At 52.0% G+C, this 23376-nt stretch overlaps 1 protein-coding gene across 2 annotated transcripts in view; it reads left to right on the top strand.

Annotated features, from left to right (window-relative positions):
• Positions 1-22117, top strand: part of CCDC102A (coiled-coil domain containing 102A) — a 35632-nt gene extending 13515 nt beyond the window's left edge. For both annotated transcript variants that reach the window (XM_075325471.1, XM_075325472.1), the window contains exons 2-9: positions 338-1064; positions 1266-1441; positions 3811-3919; positions 4998-5114; positions 5187-5396; positions 6557-6727; positions 7275-7378; positions 20916-22117. In XM_075325471.1, coding sequence (XP_075181586.1) covers positions 528-1064; positions 1266-1441; positions 3811-3919; positions 4998-5114; positions 5187-5396; positions 6557-6727; positions 7275-7378; positions 20916-21039 — 1548 coding nt within the window. In that variant the 5' untranslated portion in view covers positions 338-527 and the 3' untranslated portion in view covers positions 21040-22117. The remainder of the gene's footprint in view (positions 1-337; positions 1065-1265; positions 1442-3810; positions 3920-4997; positions 5115-5186; positions 5397-6556; positions 6728-7274; positions 7379-20915) is intronic.
• The last annotated feature ends 1259 nt before the right edge of the window (positions 22118-23376 follow it).

Genomic DNA, 23376 nt, shown 5'->3' on the forward strand with positions numbered 1-23376 from the left:
TTGTCACCTCTCGGCGCTCGCTCTGTTCTGGCTCGCTTGTTTGCTCTCGGTGTCTCGCTTTGTTTTGGCCCGGTTGCCGACTCTTGGCACTCCGCTCTGTTCTGGCCCGGTTGCTGGCTCTTGGCGCCGCACTCTGTTCTGGCCCGGTTGCTGGCTCTCGGTGCCCCGCTCTGTTCTGGCCCGGTTGCTGGCTCTCGGCGCCCCGCTCTGTTCTGACCTGTAGGTCACTCTTTTCAGGGCAGATAACCATTAGGGGGTCCCTGGTTGCAGACTTTCACAGGAGGATGGGGGTCGTCATCCACTACCTGCGTTTCTGATTCTTGTTTTTCCGTGACAGGTCGCAGGGTTTTCTCCGCCCGTTTGGAATTACAGATGCCTGTATAATCGTCTATACATGCAAGATGCGGGGATTTGTAGGACCATCTATTCGGGGCCCTGCCATTGTCTGAGGGGGTCCTGTGTCTCCACTTCCAGGAACCTGTCCTCCATTGACATTGGTCATTCACTCCTGCAATCCTCCGGATACCATGAGCCAGAGCGGTGGGCCGAGCCCCGGGCCTGTGGACTCGCCTCTGCTCTTACAAAGCTCCGAGCTCCTCTGCAGTTTGGCAAATTCTCAGCCCGAACGGATGCGACATCCAGACTCTGTGACCTCTTCACCCAAGAGCCTCCCTCCATCACCTGTCCCCCAGACTGCCATTCCTCTGTCTGCCGGAGACTGGGAGAGTCGTGAGGAGCTCCGTCAGAGAGAGCTAGAGGAGGCAAGGGCACGGGCCGCTCAGATGGAGAAGACCATGCGCTGGTGGTCAGACTGCACCGCCAACTGGAGGGAGAAGTGGAGCAAAGTCAGAGCCGAGAGGAACAAGGCCAGGGAGGAGGGGGCGCAGCTCCGCAATCGGCTGGAAGTGCTGAGCAAAGAGCTAAGTGCAATGAAACGAGAGCGGCAAGAAGGCATCAGCGAGATGGAGCAGCTGCGCAGAGAGGTGGAGAGACTGCGCGGCAAAGAGCAGGAGCCGGAGGAACCGGTGCGGGATGTGGACACTGAGAGACCCCTAAAGATCAAGGTAAGACCACAAGACTCACACTGGTGCACAGACTGAGGGAGAGTGTAAACGCCTTGCCTGTGGTTGCCCCCAGAGCGCCAGTCGCACCTCCTTCTCTTGGCTGCCTCGTCCGATGCAGCAACCACGGGAGAGCCACCAAGAGGATAATCCCATACACCAAACAGTAGCGGCGTCTCATGTCTCTGTAACCCCTGATTTCAGGAGATGGACACAGACCTGCAGCAAGAGGACTGTGAGCAGCACAACGGGGGCTCACCACACAGCCCCAGACCCCGGCATTGGGAGGAGCGAGACCTCATTGAGGACGAGGCGCCAAGGATCACCGCACTGAGGCTGCGACTCGACGAGAGTCAGAAGGTTCTGCTGAAGGAGAGAGAGTGAGCAAGTGGGGAAGGTGGTATAGTGATCTGGAGTGGGGGTATAATGGAGGGGGGTTGTAGTGGAGTGGAGGAGGGTTGTAGTGGTGTGGAGGGGGGTTGTAGTGGTGTGGAGGGGGGTTGTAGTGGTGTGGAGGGGGGTTGTAGTGGTGTGGAGGAGGGTTGTAGTGGTGTGGAGGAGGGTTGTAGTGGTGTGGAGGAGGGTTGTAGTGGAGGGGGGTTGTAGTGGTGTGGAGGAGGGTTGTAGTGGTGTGGAGGAGGGTTGTAGTGGTGTGGAGGGGGGTTGTAGTGGTGTGGAGGGGGGTTGTAGTGGAGGGGGGTTGTAGTGGTGTGGAGGAGGGTTGTAGTGGAGGGGGGTTGTAGTGGTGTGGAGGAGGGTTGTAGTGGAGGGGGGTTGTAGTGGTGTGGAGGAGGGTTGTAGTGGAGGGGGGTTGTAGTGGTGTGGAGGAGGGTTGTAGTGGAGGGGGGTTGTAGTGGTGTGGAGGAGGGTTGTAGTGGAGGGGGGTTGTAGTGGTGTGGAGGAGGGTTGTAGTGGAGGGGGGTTGTAGTGGTGTGGAGGAGGGTTGTAGTGGAGGGGGGTTGTAGTGGTGTGGAGGAGGGTTGTAGTGGAGGAGGGTTGTAGTGGAGGGGGGTTGTAGTGGTGTGGAGGAGGGTTGTAGTGGTGTGGAGGAGGGTTGTAGTGGTGTGGAGGAGGGTTGTAGTGGTGTGGAGGAGGGTTGTAGTGGAGGGGGGTTGTAGTGGTGTGGAGGAGGGTTGTAGTGGTGTGGAGGAGGGTTGTAGTGGTGTGGAGGAGGGTTGTAGTGGTGTGGAGGGGGGTTGTAGTGGTGTGGAGGGGGGTTGTAGTGGTGTGGAGGGGGGTTGTAGTGGTGTGGAGGGGGGTTGTAGTGGTGTGGAGGGGGGTTGTAGTGGTGTGGAGGGGGGTTGTAGTGGTGTGGAGGAGGGTTGTAGTGGAGGGGGGTTGTAGTGGTGTGGAGGGGGGTTGTAGTGGTGTGGAGGAGGGTTGTAGTGGTGTGGAGGAGGGTTGTAGTGGAGGGGGGTTGTAGTGGTGTGGAGGAGGGTTGTAGTGGAGGGGGGTTGTAGTGGTGTGGAGGGGGGTTGTAGTGGAGGGGGGTTATAGTGGTGTGGAGGGGGATATAGTGGAGAGGGGGAATAGCTTTGTGGGGGAGTACAACGGTGTGGAGGTGGTGGTATGGCGGTGTGGAGGGGGATTTACCATTGGCGAAGGGTGATATACTGGGGAGAGGGATATAGCAGTGTGGAGGGGGTGGTATAGCGGTGTGGAGGGGGATATACCATTGGGGAAGTGGGATATACTGGGGAGAGAGATATAGCGGTAGGGAGGGCGGATATAGTCGGCGGTTTGTGTCTCTCTATATGGGGGGCGTGTGTAAGATGAGAGGATTCATATACAGAGAGGGGGTGTGTGAATATATGATGGGAGGTGCTGTATATATGGTGGGAGGGTGTGGCGGCAGGAGGATGCATGTGGTCCTCCCCTCCCCTGCTTTTCTCTGTAGCTCTCAGTCCCAGTGCATAGACAGGAGACCTCTATATTAGGGCTTCGTCACAGCACTGTATCCATGAGGCCGTTGAGCGCGTGTGTGTGGCTGGCCCTGGACCCCCCGCTGAGCGCTTGGCCGTCTGATGGCGCGGCCTCTCGGTGTCTGATGGCGCGGCCTCTCGGTGTCTGATGGCGCGGCCTCTCGGTGTCTGATGGCGCGGCCTCTCGGTGTCTGATGGCGCGGCCTCTCGGTGTCTGATGGCGCGGCCTCTCGGTGTCTGATGGCGCGGCCTCTCGGTGTCTGATGGCGCGGCCTCTCGGTGTCTGATGGCGCGGTTGCCGGTATTATACTATGGGGCAGAGCCCTCCAGCTGTGACGAGCAGTGTATATCGGACGGCGTGCACCCATTCCAGTGACACATCGACCTGCGCCGATCACATCCGTCCCATTTACACAGACAACGGAGAAGAAGCAGACGTCCCATTCCCAGTCTCCTCCGCTGTCCTCTGATAGTGTGGTCACAATGAGCGACAGTCGGCTCACACTCTGATCAGGCTTTAGTATAATCGGCCGATTATCTCACCGGAGAACATTCGCCCTTGTGACCCCGGCCTAAGAGACCCTAATACTGGGGGTGATAAAGTTTTGGGACTTCAGATGGAGATGACCCCCGCTAAGCGTGTGGCTTGCTGTCCCTGGACCCCCGCTGAGTGCATGGCTTGCTGTCCCAGGACCCCCGCTGAGCGCGTGACCGACTCTTCCCTGGACACCCGCTGAGGAGCATGGTCGGCTGCCCTGGGACCCCTATGCCCTCAGCAGGGTGATGCGTGTGCTGACTTCCCAATGTTTTACCTGACATAACTATAGGGACAAGATGTTGCTACGTAAGACCATGGAGAGAATGGAGGCCGAGGTCAGCCACTGCAGGGAGAAGTGTGAGGAGCTGAGCAAGTCCAGGCAGGAGGCTGTCACTCAGGTAAGAAGCTGTCCTGTGGGTGGAGTCATCAGATTGGGGGAGGAGCTCTTAGTGTATAGCCAGAATGCTGGGGGAGCGATGTGGGCTGAGTCATCAGATCAAAAATGTTGAAAGTGGTGCTTATATGAATACATCACCACAACCACCATCAGTACTTCAGTACATCACCAGAAGCAAGATTTAAGTATTTGAGGATGATTTGGAGAGTTTCTGCTAAAAAAAATGAAAAAAAAATCTGTGTGAACACACACTAATTTAAATTGAGTTTTGGGAGCAGAAATCTTCATAAAAAATACTCAAAACTTAGTTAGAGATTTGAAATTAAGTTCCTGCACAAAATACCCCTCCCCCTCACACACTGCCCTTCTCCGTAATGTCCCCCGCACACACTGCCCTCCGAAATGTCCCCCTCACACACTGCCCTTCTCCGTAATGTCCCCCTCACACACTGCCCTTCTCCGTAATGCCGTTTTCCCCGCTGCTCTTCATCGTAATGTCGTCCCATCCCCCTCACACACTGCCCTTCTACGTAATGTCGTTTTCCCCCGCTGCTCTTCTTCGTAATGTCGTCCCCTCCACCTCACACACTGCCCTTCTCTGTAATGTCCCCCTCACACACTGCCCTTCTCCGTAATGTCCCCCTCACACACTGCCCTTCTCCGTAATGTCTTTTTCCCCGCTGCTCTTCTTCGTAATGTCATCCCCTCCCCCTCACACACTGCCCTTCTCCGTAATGTCCCCCCCCACGCTGCCCTTCTCTGTAATGTCATTCCCCCACAGTGGGGGGTTGTGTGCGGAGTCATCTACATGAGGAGAGGATATTAGTGTATAGACAGAGCACTGGGGGGTGATGTGGGGGAGGGGCTCTCTGTATTGACAGAAAGCTGGGAGATGATGTCGGCAGAGTCATCTAATTAGGGGAGGGGCTCAATATATAGAGGCAACACTTGGATGGGATATGGGTGGAGTCACCTAATTAGGGGAGGGGCCTTATGTGGGTCAAAGGGACAGATCCAGGGAGGATCACGGCAGTGATCTGCCGGTGACCAAGTCACTAATCTGTGACCCCTGCCTCCAGCTCACCCTCCTCAGAGAGCGGCACCAGGACGAGATGGGTCGGATTTCTGAAGATCTGCAGGATGAGCTTGGAGTCCGATGCAGCATGGACAAGAAGCTGGCGGAGCTGAGGGCGGAGGTACGATCCCCTTTGTCAGCCCAGGGGCCCAGACTGCAGGTTTACCTACAGGTCTCTGTGTGGTCTGTATAGATGGAGGGGCTCCAGGCAGAGAACGCGGAGGAGTGGGGCCGGCGGGAGAGGCTGGAGACGGAGAAACTCAGCCTAGAGAGAGACAACAAGAAGCTGCGTCTCCAGATCCAGGACCTGGAAGAGATTTTGACACGGAAAAGAAGGCAGACAGCCAGCGCCCTGGACACCGACCTGAAGTCCATCCAGGCGGAGCTCTTGGAAAAAAGCAAGGTATGGATGACCTGGTGTGCAACATAAAGAGGGACAGTGCTCCGCTCACACACCTCTGTAGTACTGGAGCGCTCCGCTCACACACCTCTGCAGTACTGGAGCGCTCCGCTCACGCACCTCTGTAGTACTGGAGCGCTCCGCTCACGCACCTCTGTAGTACTGGAGCGCTCCGCTCACACACCTCTGTAGTACTGGAGCGCTCCGCTCACACACCTCTGTAGTACTGGAGCGCTCCGCTCACACACCTCTGTAGTACTGGAGCGCTCCGCTCACACACCTTTGTAGTACTGGAGCGCTCCGCTCACACACCTCTGCTGTACTGGAGCGCTCCGCTCACACACCTCTGCTGTACTGGAGCGCTCCCCTCAGTGACACACACCTCTGCTGTACTGGAGCGCTCCCCTCAGTGACACACACCTCTGCTGTACTGGAGCGCTCCCCTCAGTGACACACACCTCTGCTGTACTGGAGCGCTCCCCTCAGTGACACACACCTCTGCTGTACTGGAGCGCTTCCCTCAGTTACAAACACCTCTGCTGTACTGGAGCGCTCCCCTCAGTTACAAACACCTCTGCTGTACTGGAGCGCTCCCCTCAGTGACACACACCTCTGCTGTACTGGAGCGCTCCCCTCAGTTACACACACCTCTGCTGTACTGGAGCGCTCCCCTCAGTGACACACACCTCTGCTGTACTGGAGCGCTCCCCTCAGTGACACACACCTCTGCTGTACTGGAGCGCTCCCCTCAGTGACAAACACCTCTGCTGTACTGGAGCGCTCCCCTCAGTGACACACACCTCTGCTGTACTGGAGCGCTCCCCTCAGTGACACACACCTCTGCTGTACTGGAGCGCTCCCCTCAGTGACACACACCTCTGCTGTACTGGAGCGCTCCCCTCAGTTACAAACACCTCTGCTGTACTGGAGCGCTCCCCTCAGTGACACACACCTCTGCTGTACTGGAGCGCTCCCCTCAGTGACACACACCTCTGCTGTACTGGAGCGCTCCCCTCAGTGACACACACCTCTGCTGTACTGGAGTGCTTATCCCATTCCTCCCCTAGCCCCTGCCAAGAGAGATGAGCTCACTGAATGATCAGATATGGTTATCGTCAGGTTTACTTCTGATGCGCTGTTTTATTTTTCACCCTAAACAACAGGAACTGTCCGACCTGCAACATAATCACGCCAAGCTGAAGAAGCAGCACCACGAGAAATCTGCAGAACTCGCTCACTCCAGTCGCCGCGTGGAACAGCTAGAGGGGGAGGTGAAGAAACTGCGTCTCCGAGTAGAAGAACTAAAAACGGAGCTCGGCCAGGCGGAGGACCAGGTGACAACATGGAGGTCAAGACCCCAAAATGAGTGGTCAAAGCCCATGGTTACTAAACTCCACTCTCAAAGCCACAGGCCCGCCCCTGGTGATGGCATCACTGATATAGCAGACGTGAGGCCACACCCCTTATATACAGCCCGCCCCTCATCTATTACTGCTGACAGCCAGCCGACAATATGTGTGATGGATGTCAGCTCCGCACCCTGGTAATAACATCACATAGAGCTTGCTCCTCATCTATTACTGCTGACAACTGGCCTCTATACATGTGTGAGGAGTGTTGGCCCCGCCCCCTGGTGACATCACTGATAAGGCGCAATCAGACATGAGGCCACACCCCTTTATATACAGCCCGCCCCTCATCTATTACTGCTGACGACAACCGCCCTGGCTATGGTGTATATTTCCATTCCTCAGGGTTGTCGCCCGCCTCTTTTAGCTGCCAGGTGGGGTCACCATGATTTCTAGGCAGAGGGCGGCTGTGGACTCAGATTTTCTGGAGATTTTTGGTTTCATGGTTTCCGACTTCCCATTATTCTTACAGTTAGACGAGACGCAGAATCAGATCCGAAAATTGCAGAGATCTCTGGACGAACAGACAGAAATGAACGAAAACCTGCAGGTCCAGCTGGAGCATCTACAGTCCAGGTGCATGATGGGAAATGTATACATATATATGGTCACTATACACACACTATATATAGGCTCATGAAATACAGAATGTAGAGTAGGACCCCCCTATTGAGATTTGCCGTGACGTTGGCAGGGGTGGCTCAAAAAATTGATCAATTATTTGCTAAAAATCTCATTTTTTTTATTATAGTACAGTTGGAATAAATTTGTGAATTTTCACTTTTTATATGATGCATGCCAATTTCAGATCGTGCTGGTTCCCTTTTTTTTCTCTTTTTTTTTTTTTTCTCTTTTTTTTCTATATATAGGCTATATAGAGCCGCCCTGTATCCTCATAGATACACACTATATATATAGATTATATAGACCCCCCCATATCCTAATGTATACACTACATATAGAGCCGCCCTGTATCCTCATGTATACACACTATATATAGATTATATACCCCCATATCCTCATGTATACACTACATATAGGGCCGCCCTGTATCCTCATGTATACACACTATATATAGATTATATACCCCCATATCCTCATGTATACACTACATATAGAGCCGCCCCGTATCCTCATATCTAAATACATATAGACTATTTAGGGCCACTCTCTATCCTCATATATACACACTACATGTAGATTATATGGACCCCCTGTATATATATAATATATATATAATGAGGATACAGGGCGGCTCTAATATATATATATATATATATATATATATATATATATAGCTGCCCTGTATCCTCATATACACTCTACATATCGAGCAGCCCTGTATCCTCATCTATACAAACTACATATAGATTATACAGATCCCCCCCCCCATATCCTTATGTATACACTACATATAGAGCCACCCTGTATCCTCATATATAAACACTACATATTGATTAAATAGACCCCCACCATGTCATGTATACACTAAATATAGAACTGCCCTGTATCCTCATATATAAACACTACTTATAGTTTATGTAGACCCACTATGTATCCTCATATATATACGCTACATGTAGGCTATATAGACCTGCCCTGTATCGCCATATACTAACTAAATATAGCGCTGCCCTGTATCCTCTGTATATACACTACATATAGAGCCGTCCTGTATATATATATATATATATATATATATATATATATATATATATATATCACACTACATATTGACTTTATAGTAGATACACTAGAATACATGGATCTATGATATACATTTCAATTATTAAAGTTGACCAAAGTCACCATACCATATCATATTGAAAGAAATTTGACTCCGTCTAAAGCTTATATAGGACATCAATAGAGGCTAAATACGCAATCATTTTATAAATAAACAAAACTCTTTTTATTTATATATGCAGCACAGAAAGGACACACACACACAATAATAATTTAAAATCAACACAGCAAAAATTGGGCAGTGTGATTGGATATGGGGCTTATTATATTGTCAAATACAATTGATATAACATGAGAGCTTATGAAAAAGTACACATTTCTAGCATTGATGGCAATCAAATAGTTAAAGAATCTGTATAACAGATTTAAACAGGTCAAATGACCTATAACAGCAGTGGACAGCCTAATAAATGAATGCAACATAGCAGGGCATACACCAGGACTAAATCTTAGAGAATAGGTAGGCATCGCATAGTGACAATAATAAGGGCAAACAGCCCTATAACTCTGATGCCAACTGTGACGACATGGACTCTCATGGGTTAAAGTTTCTTAACATTCAGCCAGACTATTGTTCTTATGTGTGCTAAGTCATGTTTGCTTAGCTATTGTATCTCCAGTCTCTTCCAGTAATCATTGTATTGTAGGTGTGTATTGCTAATGTGATTACCTTAGTAGCCATTGTCTAGTCGGAGACTTGCAGGCTCCATGTAGATATCCTCAGTCTTTCTACCCACATCATTTAAATGAACATTATCCATGCAGCTTGAAATTCATCCAATGGGAGAAGCAATCTTGTCCAACCAATCGATGAGGACGCAGTGTATCCTAAGGGAAGGTTATGGCTATAAAAGGGACTTCTTTAAGCCACCAGGGTTGATGGATGCTGATGGATCCAGTCTAAGCTCTTCGGAGCTGACTAGAGGATCAGGATATCTTATGGCTTCTGTCACAAACCACCGGGGGGGTCACTCAGAAATCCCCCGCGCTGGCTACCAGTACGTCACAATCGGGGGGGTAACAAGTGGGGGGTCACCCCTCCTTTATACCTCCCGACCGACAGACAGAGCACGTGACGCGCTCTCTAGCGCCCCTCTTATAGTCAGGCCAATTATGGAATTGCCCGACAATAAGCAAGGAGGCCGCTATACTACTTATGCCGATTATTGAAGGGTCCCCGGTGAGAGTAGGGTATATATTCCCCCGACCTCCGCGGGCGGAATATATAAAACCTCCCTGAATCTCACTGGCCTCCCCACAATAATCCTTGGCACAACTCGCTGCCACCAACCGCTTCACGGTAACTATTAGCCGAACACACAGACGTGGGATTCAAGATCGAGATAACAGAACAGCCCAAGATTAATTATATAATTTAATCAGCCTAAAGCACACTAGAAACTACAATATATACAATAGGGAATCTACAGAATATACATATGTCAGAGTACAGTTACAGATAAAGCATGGTTTACAAACAGGTATGCAATTCAATCAGTTACCTTGTGCGTCTGGCCACAGGGGGGCGCTGTAGACCAGGTTTCTAGGAACTCCCACAGATGTTTCCTGCACGTGACCCCCAGCGAAAGAACACTGGAAAATGGCCGAAGTAGGGTTATCAACCTGGGCAAATCCAGGTCCCCTCCTACCTTCGTGACCTCAGAGGGAGCACTGCTCCACCCCTGGCTGGAGTTATGGACAAAATCCACAACATGGAATATGGCCATAACTTGGCCTGGGAGCGTCGTAGGCGGACGCCAATGCTCTCATTGTGACAGTTATGAATTTAGCTACAGAATGAGAGGTTTCATGGCTTGTCTACTAGTTCCACATTGGCTGATATCACGCCTGGGGTATTTCCCAAGCTCCCGCTCCCATAAAAAAGGTGTGCCAGCATCGTCCGCATGCGAAAACACCATTTTTATGGTTGCCGTATTTATCGGAAATATGGCTTGCGAGATATGAACCATTTTTTACTGGAGTCGTTCTGTCTGGCTAGTTCCAGAGCCTTATAATGAGATACAACTCTTGTTACAGGGTGACGGCAGGGAGTCATCCTGTGTCCTTTGTTCCCACATCACCTAATTTCCATATCACAGGAGATGGCCATGGGATGGGTTGCTAAACAAGTTGTGTGAAGGAAAGGGGGGGTGACACCAGGAGAGGGCTTCCTGACATAACTTGAATATCATGATTTATCGTCATATCTCCGGATTTACCTCACACCTCCCCCCTTTTGAGGGCGCTAGGGGGCAGCACACTCCGGTGTTCCCCCGTGCGCCCGTCCGCGACCTCTCCTTGTCGGGACAGCCCGTCTGCGTTACCGTGGTCACGGCCCCTTTTGTGGCGAATGGTGAAGTTGTATTGCTGGAGCGCAAGGCTCCATCGCAACAGTCGCCCATTCGTCCCAGAGACGGTGTGCAACCAGCTGAGGGGGTTGTGGTCCGTCTCCACGATGAAGTGGCGCCCGTATAGATAGGGTTGCAGACGCTGCAGGGCCCACACTATGGCCAGGCACTCCTTCTCCATTGTGGAATAGGCCACTTCCCTCGGTAACAGCTTCCTGCTCAGGTACAAGACTGGGTGCTCTTGGCTCGCAGAGTCCCCCTGGCTGAGCACCGCACCGAGGCCGAAGTCACTGGCGTCGGTCTGTACTACAAACGACCGCGTGAAGTCGGCTGCCTGTAGCACGGGCGGGCTGGACAGGGCGTCCTTTAGGGCCCGGAAGGCTGTCTCGCAGTCCATTGTCCAATCGACTGCAGAGGGCAGCTTCTTCTTGGTGAGGTCCGTCAGGGGCTTTGCCAGGCTACTATAGCATGGAACAAACCTCCTATAGTACCCAGCGGTCCCCAAGAAGGACATCACCTGCTTCTTGGTCCTGGGGGTGGGCCAGGATGCGATGGCCTCCACTTTCTCAGGCTCGGGCTTCAGTGTTCCCCCGCCTACCCGGTGACCGAGGTACTGGACCTCGCTCATGGCCAGCTGACACTTGCCCGGCTTGATGGTCAAACCTGCCCGGTGGACCCGCCTGAGCACCTGTGCTAGATGCTCTAGGTGATCTTCCCAGGTGGGACTGAAGACGGCAATGTCATCCAGGTACGCGGCCGCGTACCCTTCAAGTCCCTTGAGCAGGGTGTTGACCATCCGCTGGAAAGTGGCAGGGGCATTCCTCATCCCGAATGGCATCACCGTGGACTCGTACAGTCCAAATGGGGTAATAAAGGCAGAGCGTTCCCTGGCCTTGCGAGTCAGGGGGATCTGCCAATATCCCCGGCTCAGGTCCATGATGGTCAGGTACTGAGCCCCGGCCAACTGATCGAGCAGGTCATCGATGCGTGGCATTGGGTACGCATCGGCGACCGTGACAGCATTGAGCCCCCTGTAGTCCACGCAGAACCGAGTGGTTCGGTCCTTCTTAGGGACGAGGACTACAGGCGAGGCCCAAGCGCTGTTGGATGCCTGGATCACCCCCAGCTTCAGCATCTCGTCAATCTCCTGGCGCATGTGTTGCTGCACCTCCAGGGAGACCCGATATGCTGAACGCCGGATCGGGGGATGATCCCCAGTGTCCACGTGATGGACAGCCAAGTCAGTCCTTCCGGGCTGGTTGGTAAACAACCCCCGGAAGGGGTGTAGGGTGGCCCACAGCTGGGACCGTTGGTCCTCCAAGAGCTGGTGGCCAACCTCCACATCCTCAATGGATCCGCCTGCCCTAACCTGGGCTAGCATATCCAAGAGGGTTTCCGCTTCTCCCTCCTCGGGCAGGTTGCACACGGGGAGCGCACATGCCTCCCGCTCATGATGTGCCTTCATCATGTTCACATGGAAGGGCTTCCGCCTTCCACGGGCAGGGTCCAGGGTGACCAGGTACGTCACAGGGTTGAGCTGCTGGTACACGAGGTATGGGCCTTCCCAGGCTGCCTGAAGCTTGTCCTGTGGTACGGGGACCAGTACCCACACCTTTTGACCCACTTGGTAGGTCCTCTCACAAGCGTTCTGGTCGTACCAACGCTTCTGATCGGCCTGGGCTTGAGCCATATTGTCGTGTACCAGTTGCGTCAAGGCCTGCATTTTGTCCCGGAAGCGCATGACATACTCGATAACCGACACTCCAGGGGTGGCCAAATCCCCTTCCCAAGCCTCTTTCACCAGAGCCAGGGGGCCCCGCACACGTCGCCCGTACAGGAGCTCAAACGGTGAGAATCCTGTTGAGGCCTGTGGAACCTCCCGGTAAGCAAATAACAGGTGTGGGAGATACCGCTCCCAGTCACGCCCATGGGAGTCGACCAACATCTTAAGCATCTGCTTTAAGGTGCCATTGAACCGCTCGCACAGGCCATTAGTCTGTGGATGGTACGGGCTGGCCACCAGATGTCGCACCTGGACCTGCTTACAGAGGGCCTCCATCAGCTGGGACATGAATTGGGTCCCCCGGTCAGTGAGCATTTCCTGGGGAAAACCCACTCGGGAGAAAATCTCCAGCAATGCGGTGGCCACCTTGTCAGCCCGAATGGACGACAAGGCCACTGCTTCTGGGTACCGGGTGGCATAGTCCACTACCGTCAGTATGAAGCGTTTCCCGGAGCTGCTGGGGATGGCCAGCGGGCCGACCAGATCCACAGCCACCCTCCTGAAAGGCTCATCGATGATTGGCAGAGATACTAGTGGGGCTTTGGGGTGTGGCCCCGCCTTCCCCACTCTCTGACAGGTTTCACACGAACGGCAGTAGGCAGCCACATCGGCCCCCATTTTTGGCCAGTAGAAATGCTGGTTTAACCTGGCCTTGGTCTTAGCGATCCCTAGGTGTCCGGCCATCGGAATCTCATGTGCGATCCGCAACAACTCCGTCCGGAACGGATAGGGTACCACCAACTGTCGGTCCCTGGGCCACGCCTCCGGTGAACCCTGCTGGACCGTGGCCCGGTACAGCCGTCCTTGGTCCCAGACCACTCGCTCCGGGTCCGAGTCCGAGGGAGGCTGTGCCGCCTGCTCCTTAAGAGCTTTCAGGCTGTCGTCAGCTTCTAACGCTGCCTGAAACCCCTGACTAGATGTGGCCAGAATCGACGAGACTGTCACATCTTCGGTCAGTACCCCGGGACCTGTGTCCTGGCCTCCACCTGACTCGGCTGCCACTTGGTCAGAAGGGGAAGAGCTATCGGACCTCCGGGAGGCCCCTTGGCTTCCAGCACTCCCACTGCGGGTGACAGCGGCCACAGCCGCTGCGACCGTGGGTCGTGCCTGCTCCTCCTCCGTTCCTGACCAAGTCGCCGGTTGAGGCAGACCTACCTGGCTTCCTGACACCCCGGTTGTGGGGGAACCATGCACCGAGATCTTACCTGGGAGCACTTCCGCTCCTGGACCGGCCCCAATCTCACCTGCCTGTTCCCCTCCTGCAGCAACAGAACCCCGCTGTGAAATCTCTGGGGACCCCACATTTGCTGTGGTAGCCCCCACCCCACACACTGGTCCTCCCCCTGCAGCACCCTGCTCTCTGCTTATCCCTGCAGAGGGCAACAGATCCCAGCTCACAGGCTGATTACTTGTAGAGGCATTGTCACACCTTTCTCTGACCCCCTCCCCTGTCACAGCTGCAGCTGTGTGTGTGTCTATGGTGTCTATGCAAGCAGAAATATCAGAGTTCACTCCCTCCTCCCTTACATCATTCATAGATAACACATTAACATTGTCCGGAGGCATGTCAGTACTGGCTGAAGGTTCAGCCCTTGGTTGGGGCCCAAACTGGGAGGTTATCTGCCCCAAATCTGTCCCAAGTAGCACGTTTGCGGGGATCCGATCAGTTACCCCCACCTCCCTCACCCCTCGCCCTGCGCCCCAGTCCACATAAATGTCAGCAACAGGCAGCGCCGGGTCAATGCCTCCAATCCCGGAGACAGCGAGGGTTTTTCCAGGGATCAAGTCTTGGGGGGACACCATCTCAGGCCGCACCAGAGTCACCTCCGAGGCGCTGTCTCGCAGTCCTATGGTCACAGACCGGCCGACGGTGACAGGTTGGAAGCTGTCCAGGGACCTACCACCACCCCCACCCACACAATACACCTTGGGCGGCCCTTGGGACGGGGACGGAGCCGGGGCCTTGGGACGCTGAGGGCACATGGCCTTGAAGTGTCCAGGTAGGTTGCACTGGTGGCACCGTCTTGGTTCTGCCACGGGCCTGGAGAGGGGAGTTGAGGGGGACACCCCCTGCAGTCTAGGGGCAGGTGGGGCAGTCGCAGAATTCATCTTACCCCCTCTCCAGGTGCTGCTGGTGGCTGCTCTCCTGGCTTCAGGAGCCCGATTGTTGGTGTAGTCATCGGCCAGGGCAGCTGTAGCCGTGGACCCCTTTGGCTTCTGGTCTCGGATGAACTGGCGGAGATCCTCAGGGCAGTTCCACAAGAGTTGCTCCGTGATGAACAAGTCCAGGATCTCCGGTCCGGTGGAAAGCTGCAGGCCTTGGGTCCAGTGGTCGGCAGCTCGGGCAAGTGCCCGCCTGTGGTCAGCCCAGGAGTCCTTTGGTCCCTTCTGTAGGCTCCGGAACTTCTTGCGGTAGGACTCTGGGGTGAGGTTGTACTGTTGGATCAGGGCCCGCTTGATGGTGTCGTAGCCCTGATCTGCCTCAGCAGGCAAGTCCCCAAGGATATCCAGGGCCTTACCCCTTAAACGGGGGGTCAGGTATTTGGCCCACTGCTCCTTGTCCAGATGGTGCTGCAAGCAAGTCCGTTCAAAAGCAGTCAAGAAAGAGTCCAAGTCTCCATCCTTCTCCAGCACTGGGAAGTCCTCAACACGGACCTTTGGAAGTTTGGTGTCTTGAAGGTCACGTGTGGCTGATGAGGGCCGGAGCTGAGCTAGCTGCAGCTGGTGGTCACGGTCTGCCTGTTGCCGTCGCTCCGCAGCCTCACGCTCTGCCTGGCGCTCTTCACGCGCTGCCTGCCGCTCTGCCCTGCGCTCTGCCAGGAGTTCCTTGTAGCCCTCCTGGTCTCCAGCCTGGAGAAGGGCCATAGCCATTTGAAGAAGGCTATCCGAGCCTCCCAGGCTCGGTGGAATGGCACGTGGTGATCTGCGGCCCGCTGCGGAGCCTGGTGATTCACTGTCCATTGCAGAGCGGAGGGCTGGCATCTGGCTGGTTGAGGACCCTTGGGCGAGCTCCTCCTCATTTTGTCCAGCAGTGCCAGGTTGTGCGATGTCCTCTGCAGAGCTGTTCTCTGGCGTCGGGCTCTTGGAGGGCTCGTGGACAACCTTCTCATCGTCTCTGGCCTGAGCATCGGCCATTCCTTTGGCTTTGCTCCTGGTGCTCTCAGCCATTCTTGCAGACTTTGGTCACTGACACAGAACTGACACCTGATGCCTCCACACACCTTACAGTATCTGCACTCTGACACTCTAGTGTTGAGCTAGTCTGAAGACCCCAGCAGCCACAGCTGCTGCAGGCAGTCTTTAGTGTCTGGGAGTATGGGTCTCACACTCACACACACTATTATCTCGATCCCACCGCTTGCCACCAATATGTCACAAACCACCGGGGGGGTCACTCAGAAATCCCCCGCGCTGGCTACCAGTACGTCACAATCGGGGGGTAACAAGTGGGGGGTCACCCCTCCTTTATACCTCCCGACCGACAGACAGAGCACGTGACGCGCTCTCTAGCGCCCCTCTTATAGTCAGGCCAATTATGGAATTGCCCGACAATAAGCAAGGAGGCCGCTATACTACTTATGCCGATTATTGAAGGGTCCCCGGTGAGAGTAAGGTATATATTCCCCCGACCTCCGCGGGCGGAATATATAAAACCTCCCTGAATCTCACTGGCCTCCCCACAATAATCCTTGGCACAACTCGCTGCCACCAACCGCTTCACGGTAACTATTAGCCGAACACACAGACGTGGGATTCAAGATCGAGATAACAGAACAGCCCAAGATTAATTATATAATTTAATCAGCCTAAAGCACACTAGAAACTACAATATATACAATAGGGAATCTACAGAATATACATATGTCAGAGTACAGTTACAGATAAAGCATGGTTTACAAACAGGTATGCAATTCAATCAGTTACCTTGTGCGTCTGGCCACAGGGGGGCGCTGTAGACCAGGTTTCTAGGAACTCCCACAGATGTTTCCTGCACGTGACCCCCAGCGAAAGAACACTGGAAAATGGCCGAAGTAGGGTTATCAACCTGGGCAAATCCAGGTCCCCTCCTACCTTCGTGACCTCAGAGGGAGCACTGCTCCACCCCTGGCTGGAGTTATGGACAAAATCCACAACATGGAATATGGCCATAACTTGGCCTGGGAGCGTCGTAGGCGGACGCCAATGCTCTCATTGTGACAGTTATGAATTTAGCTACAGAATGAGAGGTTTCATGGCTTGTCTACTAGTTCCACATTGGCTGATATCACGCCTGGGGTATTTCCCAAGCTCCCGCTCCCATAAAAAAGGTGTGCCAGCATCGTCCGCATGCGAAAACACCATTTTTATGGTTGCCGTATTTATCGGAAATATGGCTTGCGAGATATGAACCATTTTTTACTGGAGTCGTTCTGTCTGGCTAGTTCCAGAGCCTTATAATGAGATACAACTCTTGTTACAGGGTGACGGCAGGGAGTCATCCTGTGTCCTTTGTTCCCACATCACCTAATTTCCATATCACAGGAGATGGCCATGGGATGGGTTGCTAAACAAGTTGTGTGAAGGAAAGGGGGGGTGACACCAGGAGAGGGCTTCCTGACATAACTTGAATATCATGATTTATCGTCATATCTCCGGATTTACCTCACAGCTTCAAACTAGGGACCCCGGTTCCGGTTGGAGACCATATCCACAGCCTAGGGATTTCGACTCCGGCTGCCAGGATTTTAACATCAAACCAGGACTACCTAAGGAGGACACTCGGGTTGGGACAGTTCAGTCACCTGTTACAGACTTTGCAGCCCTCAGACAGCTTGGAACCTGTGAGGCATGGACATTCTAAATCGCTGGTGAGCCAGCGGAAGGGTGAGACTCTGTTGCCTGTTACATTTGTGTGTTTTGCTGGTTATGTGTTATGTGCCGTTAATTGTTTGGGGATCCAATAAAGTCTAATTATTGTGGTTCCCTCATCCTGTGTTGTCTGAGTAGTGTTACTCCCACGGTTAAGGAGGCCGGCGTTCAGTTGGGATGAGCCCTGAGCCACGCTGTCTTTCTAAAGGCGGCGGGTTTTGGTGGACGAGAGCACCCACTGAGCCCCGTGTCTCCACAATTGGTGGCAGCGGTGGGATACTACTCAGCCTGGTTTACCCAGGGGAGCTGCAGCGGACTGGTGTTCGTGGACACCGTCCAGGGCTCAACAACCAGGGAGGCACATAAGCATACCCAGCAGGCCATAGGGGAGGCATTCAGGTTTCGGACGCTGCTATGTCCAACCCCACCAGCTCAGCCATGGGACAAGGACAGGAGAGGAGTTACGACCGTTGCAGTAAATGGATGCTACAGGATCTGTGCCAGAGGCGAAAGATTATCTACTGGAACGCTGAGACTCGGTCAGCCTTGATCCAGAAATTAGTCTGTTGGGATGCCCAGAATGATGCAGAGGACGATGAGGATCCCGCCGATATTGACCCAGAGAATTTAAACTATGTGCCACATCATGGATCTAGTGACAATCGGGAATCAACTTTGTCCAAAATGGCCCAAGCCACAGCGTTGTTGGATGCATTGGGGCCTAGATCCTCAAGAGAAGAGAGGGCTTATGTTCTGGAATATGTTTATGGGATTCCAGCTGCAGTACTGCTAACACCAGCCGGTCGAGAAGGATGGTCCCGCTACCCAGCAGAAGCTGCGCCAAAACAAAGGACTACAAACAGGGCCTGTGACTTGCCCAATCTATGGCGCTGTTATACATGTGGGCGCAATGGACATCTAGATAAAGATTGTCTCCAAAACCGAGGCCGCATGCTTGGAGCCCGTCTGACACTCCAACCAGTCAACATGTGCCGAGATGAACCAACGAGACCTGAGGAATGCTGCTCCCAAGAAACACCAATAGCTGATGAAGGGGTTTATCCAGTCCACACCCTACGGCAGGCCGGACACCAGCCAACCTCCATCCCCACATCCAGACGGTCAAGGTCGGTGATATACAGGCTCAGGGACTTCGAGACATTGGATCTTCCATCACTCTGGTAAGCCCAGTTATTGTTTCCCCAGAAGACCCTGTACCAGATAACCAATTATCCATCTCCCTGGCTGAGGGCCAGCGCTCAGACATTCCTCTGGCATGTGTGCAGCTGGACCTAAGGACCGACCAGGGAGAGGTCAAGGTGGAGCTTGTGGACAGCCTCCCCACACCTGGTATTTTGGGGACCATCCAGGAAGTGATCGATGTGGGGATTGTGAACAGCCTCCCCATACCTGACATTGTGGAGACTGACCAGAGCAAGGCTGATGTGGAGCTTATGGACACCGTCCCCACACCAGTTACTTTGGGGTCTGACCAGGAAGAGGTCCATATGGAGTTTATGGACAGCCTCCCCACACCTGTTTCAGGGACTAGCCAGGAGGAAGTTGAAGTGGGGTTCATAGATGGCCCCACCAAGCCTGTTGTTTCAGATACCATTCAAAGGGAAGTGAAAGTGGGGCTTGTGAATTACCTGCTCACACCAGTCATTTTGGAGAATGACCTAGGACAAGGACTATCCAGTCAGTTTGAAGCAGCCATCACCCACCTCCAAGCCAAGCAGGACCCTGATGTGGATCTTTCTAACATCTTTTCCAGGGATGGTTTGCATTCCCGGTCTCCATCATCCACTTCTGAGCCAAGAACCGTGAGTAAGCCTAACCACACTGTGGCTATTGACTGGGGGAGGATTGATAGTGGGAGATTTGTGCAGGCCCAACTCATGGACCCCACCTTAGTGCTTGTCCACAATATGGCTGCTCAACTTTGGGGAGGTAATCAGGGGGAGGTGTATAGATGCAATCCTCTGTTGCTGACCTCACCATTAAAAAGGACAATGCCGTCAAGAGGAGAAGGATGATCAGAAGCCTGTCATGTCTGGCTAATATTAAGAAGGGGGAGGAATGTGACGACATGGACTCTCATGGGTTAAAGTTTCTTAACATTCAGCCAGACTATTGTTGTTATGTGTGCTAAGTCATGTTTGCTTAGCTATTGTATCTCCAGTCTCTTCCAGTAATCATTGTATTGTAGTTGTGTATTGCTAATGTGATTACCTTAGTAGCCATTGTCTAGTCGGAGACTTGCAGGCTCTATGTAGATATCCTCAGTCTTTCTACCCACATCATTTAAATGAACATTATCCATGCAGCTTGAAATTCATCCAATGGGAGAAGCAATCTTGTCCAACCAATTGATGAGGACTCAGTGTATCCTAAGGGAAGGTTATGGCTATAAAAGGGACTTCTTTAAGCCACCAGGGTTGATGAAGGTTGATGGATGCTGATGGATCCAGTCTAAGCTCTTCGGAGCTGACTAGAGGATCAGGATATCTTATGGCTTCAATCTAGGGACTCTGGTTCCAGTTGGAGACCATATCCACAGCCTAGGGATTTCGACTCCGGCTGCCAGGATTTTAACATCAAACCAGGACTACCTAATGACGACACGCAGGTTGGGACAGTTCAGTCACCTGTTACAGACTTTGCAGACCTCAGACAGCTTGGAACCTGTGAGGCATGGACATTCTAATCCCTGGTGAGCCAGCGGAAGGGTGAGACTCTGTTGCCGGTTACATTTGTGTGTTTTGCTGGTTATGTGTTATGTGCCGTTAATTGTTTGGGGATCCAATAAAGTCTAATTATTGTGGTTCCCTCACCCTGTGTTGTCTGAGTAGTGTTATGCCCACGGTTAAGGAGGCCGGCGTTCAGTTGGGATGAGCCCTGAGCCACGCTGTCTTTCTAAAGGCGGCGGGTTTTAGTGGACGAGAGCGCCCACTGACCCCCGTGTCCCCACAGGAGAGCGCCCACTGACCCCGTGTCTCCACACCAACATATCCTGAAACATTGGAAACCTGGTTTGTATAGAAAAAGCTATATATATCTAGTGGTCATTTGACAATATAATAAGCCCCATATCCAATCACACTGCCCAATTTTTGCTGTGTTGATTTTAATCTTATTATTGTCTGTGTCCTTTCTGTGCTGCATATATAAATAAAAATATTTTTGTATATTTATAAAATGATTGCGTATTTAGCCTCTATTGATGTCCTATATAAGCTTTAGACGGAGTCAAATTTCTTTCAATATTGACTTTATAGACCTGGTGCCCATGGACTCTTGGGTGCTGCCTCGTTGAGGGGGTTCATTATGAATGGCCACTCTCCTGTTTTTCAGTAGAGGCGACCTAATAACTGACTGTCTTCCACAGGTTGCGGCGCCAGCAGAATCCTCCATTGTTCGGGAAGCTACGCACCTCTCGGTTTGGAAATGACGACCCCAGGGAGACTGGAAGCGACCCTGATGAGGATGATCTTCAGATCCAAGTGCCGTAGCTTTGGCTGCCCAGGGTCTTGGAGGATTGGGGTCTGATCTGTAGACGTCCACCTAATGGCTGAAGAGCAGCGAGGACATTGAGAACTGCTGCCGACACGTCACTAGCAGATCCGTCAGCGTTACACCGCAGTTCGCACCACCTGCACCTTTTCTGGTGTATGGGATAAGGGGGTGTCTGCTCGCGTCATGCCCCGATTAGTCCCTTTCCTATGGTGAATGATGGAAATCGGAGTGGACTGGGCAGCCTCCAATCTTCCCATCCCCAGAATGCCCCCGTCCATACAGATGTACGCTGCAGGTAGACAGCACACCTGCACCATCAGGAGTACACGGACATGGCTTCTCACTGCATTGTAGCAGGAGATCCCTTCACATCCGCCTTATTAAAGATCCAGCCGGCTGGAACTTGTGACCACTATATATTGGACTTTAGGTATTTAAATGCTATTTAATGGACTATATACTCCCAGCAGATAAGCAAAAAATCTATAATGACTGTAGACACCTGACAGCTATATAATACGCTTATAATGATCCAATAGGACAATATACGGTACAGTGTAGTATGGACATAGGACACATATATGCTATAATGGGCTATGTACTAAATCTATAATGGGCTATAGCTGACCAGCAGGTATATACTAAATCTATAATGGAGTATAGCTCACCAGCGGGTATATACTGAATCTATAGTGGGCTATAGCTGACCGTCAGGTATATACTGGATCTATAATGGGCTATAGCTGACTGGCGGGTATATACAGTATCTATAATGAGCTATAGCTGATTGGTGATGGGCTATAGCTGACCGGCGGGTATATACTAGATCTATAATGCAGTATAGCTGACTGGCAGGTATATACTAGACCTATAATGAACTATAGCTGACTAGTGGTTATATACTAGACCTATAATGAGCTATAGCTGACCAGAAGATATATACTAGACCTACAATGTACTACAGCTGACTGGTGATGGGCTATAGCTGACCGGCGGGTATACTATCCCTGACAGAAGTTCTGTCGCTTCTCCATGTTATGTAAATATAAGCTTATAACCTGACTTTAAATTCATCCATTGGTTTTATAAATTACTCTTTTGAAAGCTGAAACCCTCCCAAATTTGGTTTAGGTTATGAAAATAAAGTTGCTGCAAAGCTGAAATATTCATCATTTAATGAACACAGAAAGGTCAGATTTTGGCAAGACAAATGTTTTGTCGCCCACAGAAAGTAATGTGAAATTCAAAAAAATAATTACCTTCTAATACAAAGATATGTGGCATAACATTGGTGAATGAAGTTGTGGAGCTATTAGAGCCATATTTAATATTTTGTGTGACTTCCATGAGCTTGAAGGGCTGCATCCATGCGGTTCAACAATGATTCATACAATTTATTGATGAAGTCATCAGGAATAGCAGAGAATGCATCTTACACGCCTCCCAGAGCTCATCTAGAGTCTTTGGTTTTGTCTTCCAAGCTTCCTCTTTCATCCTACCCCAAACATGCTCAATGATGTTCCTGTCTGGTGACTGGGCTGGCCAGTCCTTGCTCTTCTTTGCCAGGAGGACCTTTGTTGTAGAGATGGATGTATGACATGGAGACCATCCTGCTCCATAATTTGACCCCTTTTATGATTGGGAATGTAAGAGGTAGCTAATACTTCTTGATATTTTAGGCTATTGATATTGCCTTCCACCTTGCAAATGTTTTGAACACCCCCATACTGAATGTAACCCCAGACCATGATCTTTCCACCACCAAACGTAACTGTTTTCTGGATCCATACGGGCTCCAGTAGGTCTCCTGCAGTATTTGCGGCGGCTGTGGTGTAATTCAACTGAAGATTCATTAGAGAAATCCACCTTCTTCCACTTTTCCAGCGTCCATCTGTTTAGCAGTCTGTGGGACTCGGCAAATGCCACACGTTTTTTTAATTGCCTTTTGTTTAGTGCTGGCTTCTGGGCACTGAGTCGACCATGGAGGCCATTTCGAGACAGAATCCTACAACCTGTTCTAGTTGACACAGGGACTTGAGGTGACCAGGCCTGTTGGAGCTCTGCTGCAGTGGAAGAGAGGCTGGCTTTGGATTTCCTAACCAACAAACGTTCCTCCTGAGCAGTTTTCTTGCGGGGTCTGCCGGATCTGGGCTTGTCAAAAATATCTCCAGTCTCTTCAAATCTTTTTTTTAATTCTTTGTACTTCACGCTGAAACACATTAAAGGTGCCAGCCACCTCTGCAGTGGATTTGGTCTTCAGCCTCTTGATAATCAAGGCTTTGGTCGCAGGGTGGATTTTTGGCATGTTGTCAGAGGTCAAGTTGCAGTTCAAC

Source organism: Anomaloglossus baeobatrachus, chromosome 10, assembly GCF_048569485.1.
Source record: "Anomaloglossus baeobatrachus isolate aAnoBae1 chromosome 10, aAnoBae1.hap1, whole genome shotgun sequence".
In the NCBI taxonomy this organism is placed as follows: domain Eukaryota; kingdom Metazoa; phylum Chordata; class Amphibia; order Anura; family Aromobatidae; genus Anomaloglossus; species Anomaloglossus baeobatrachus.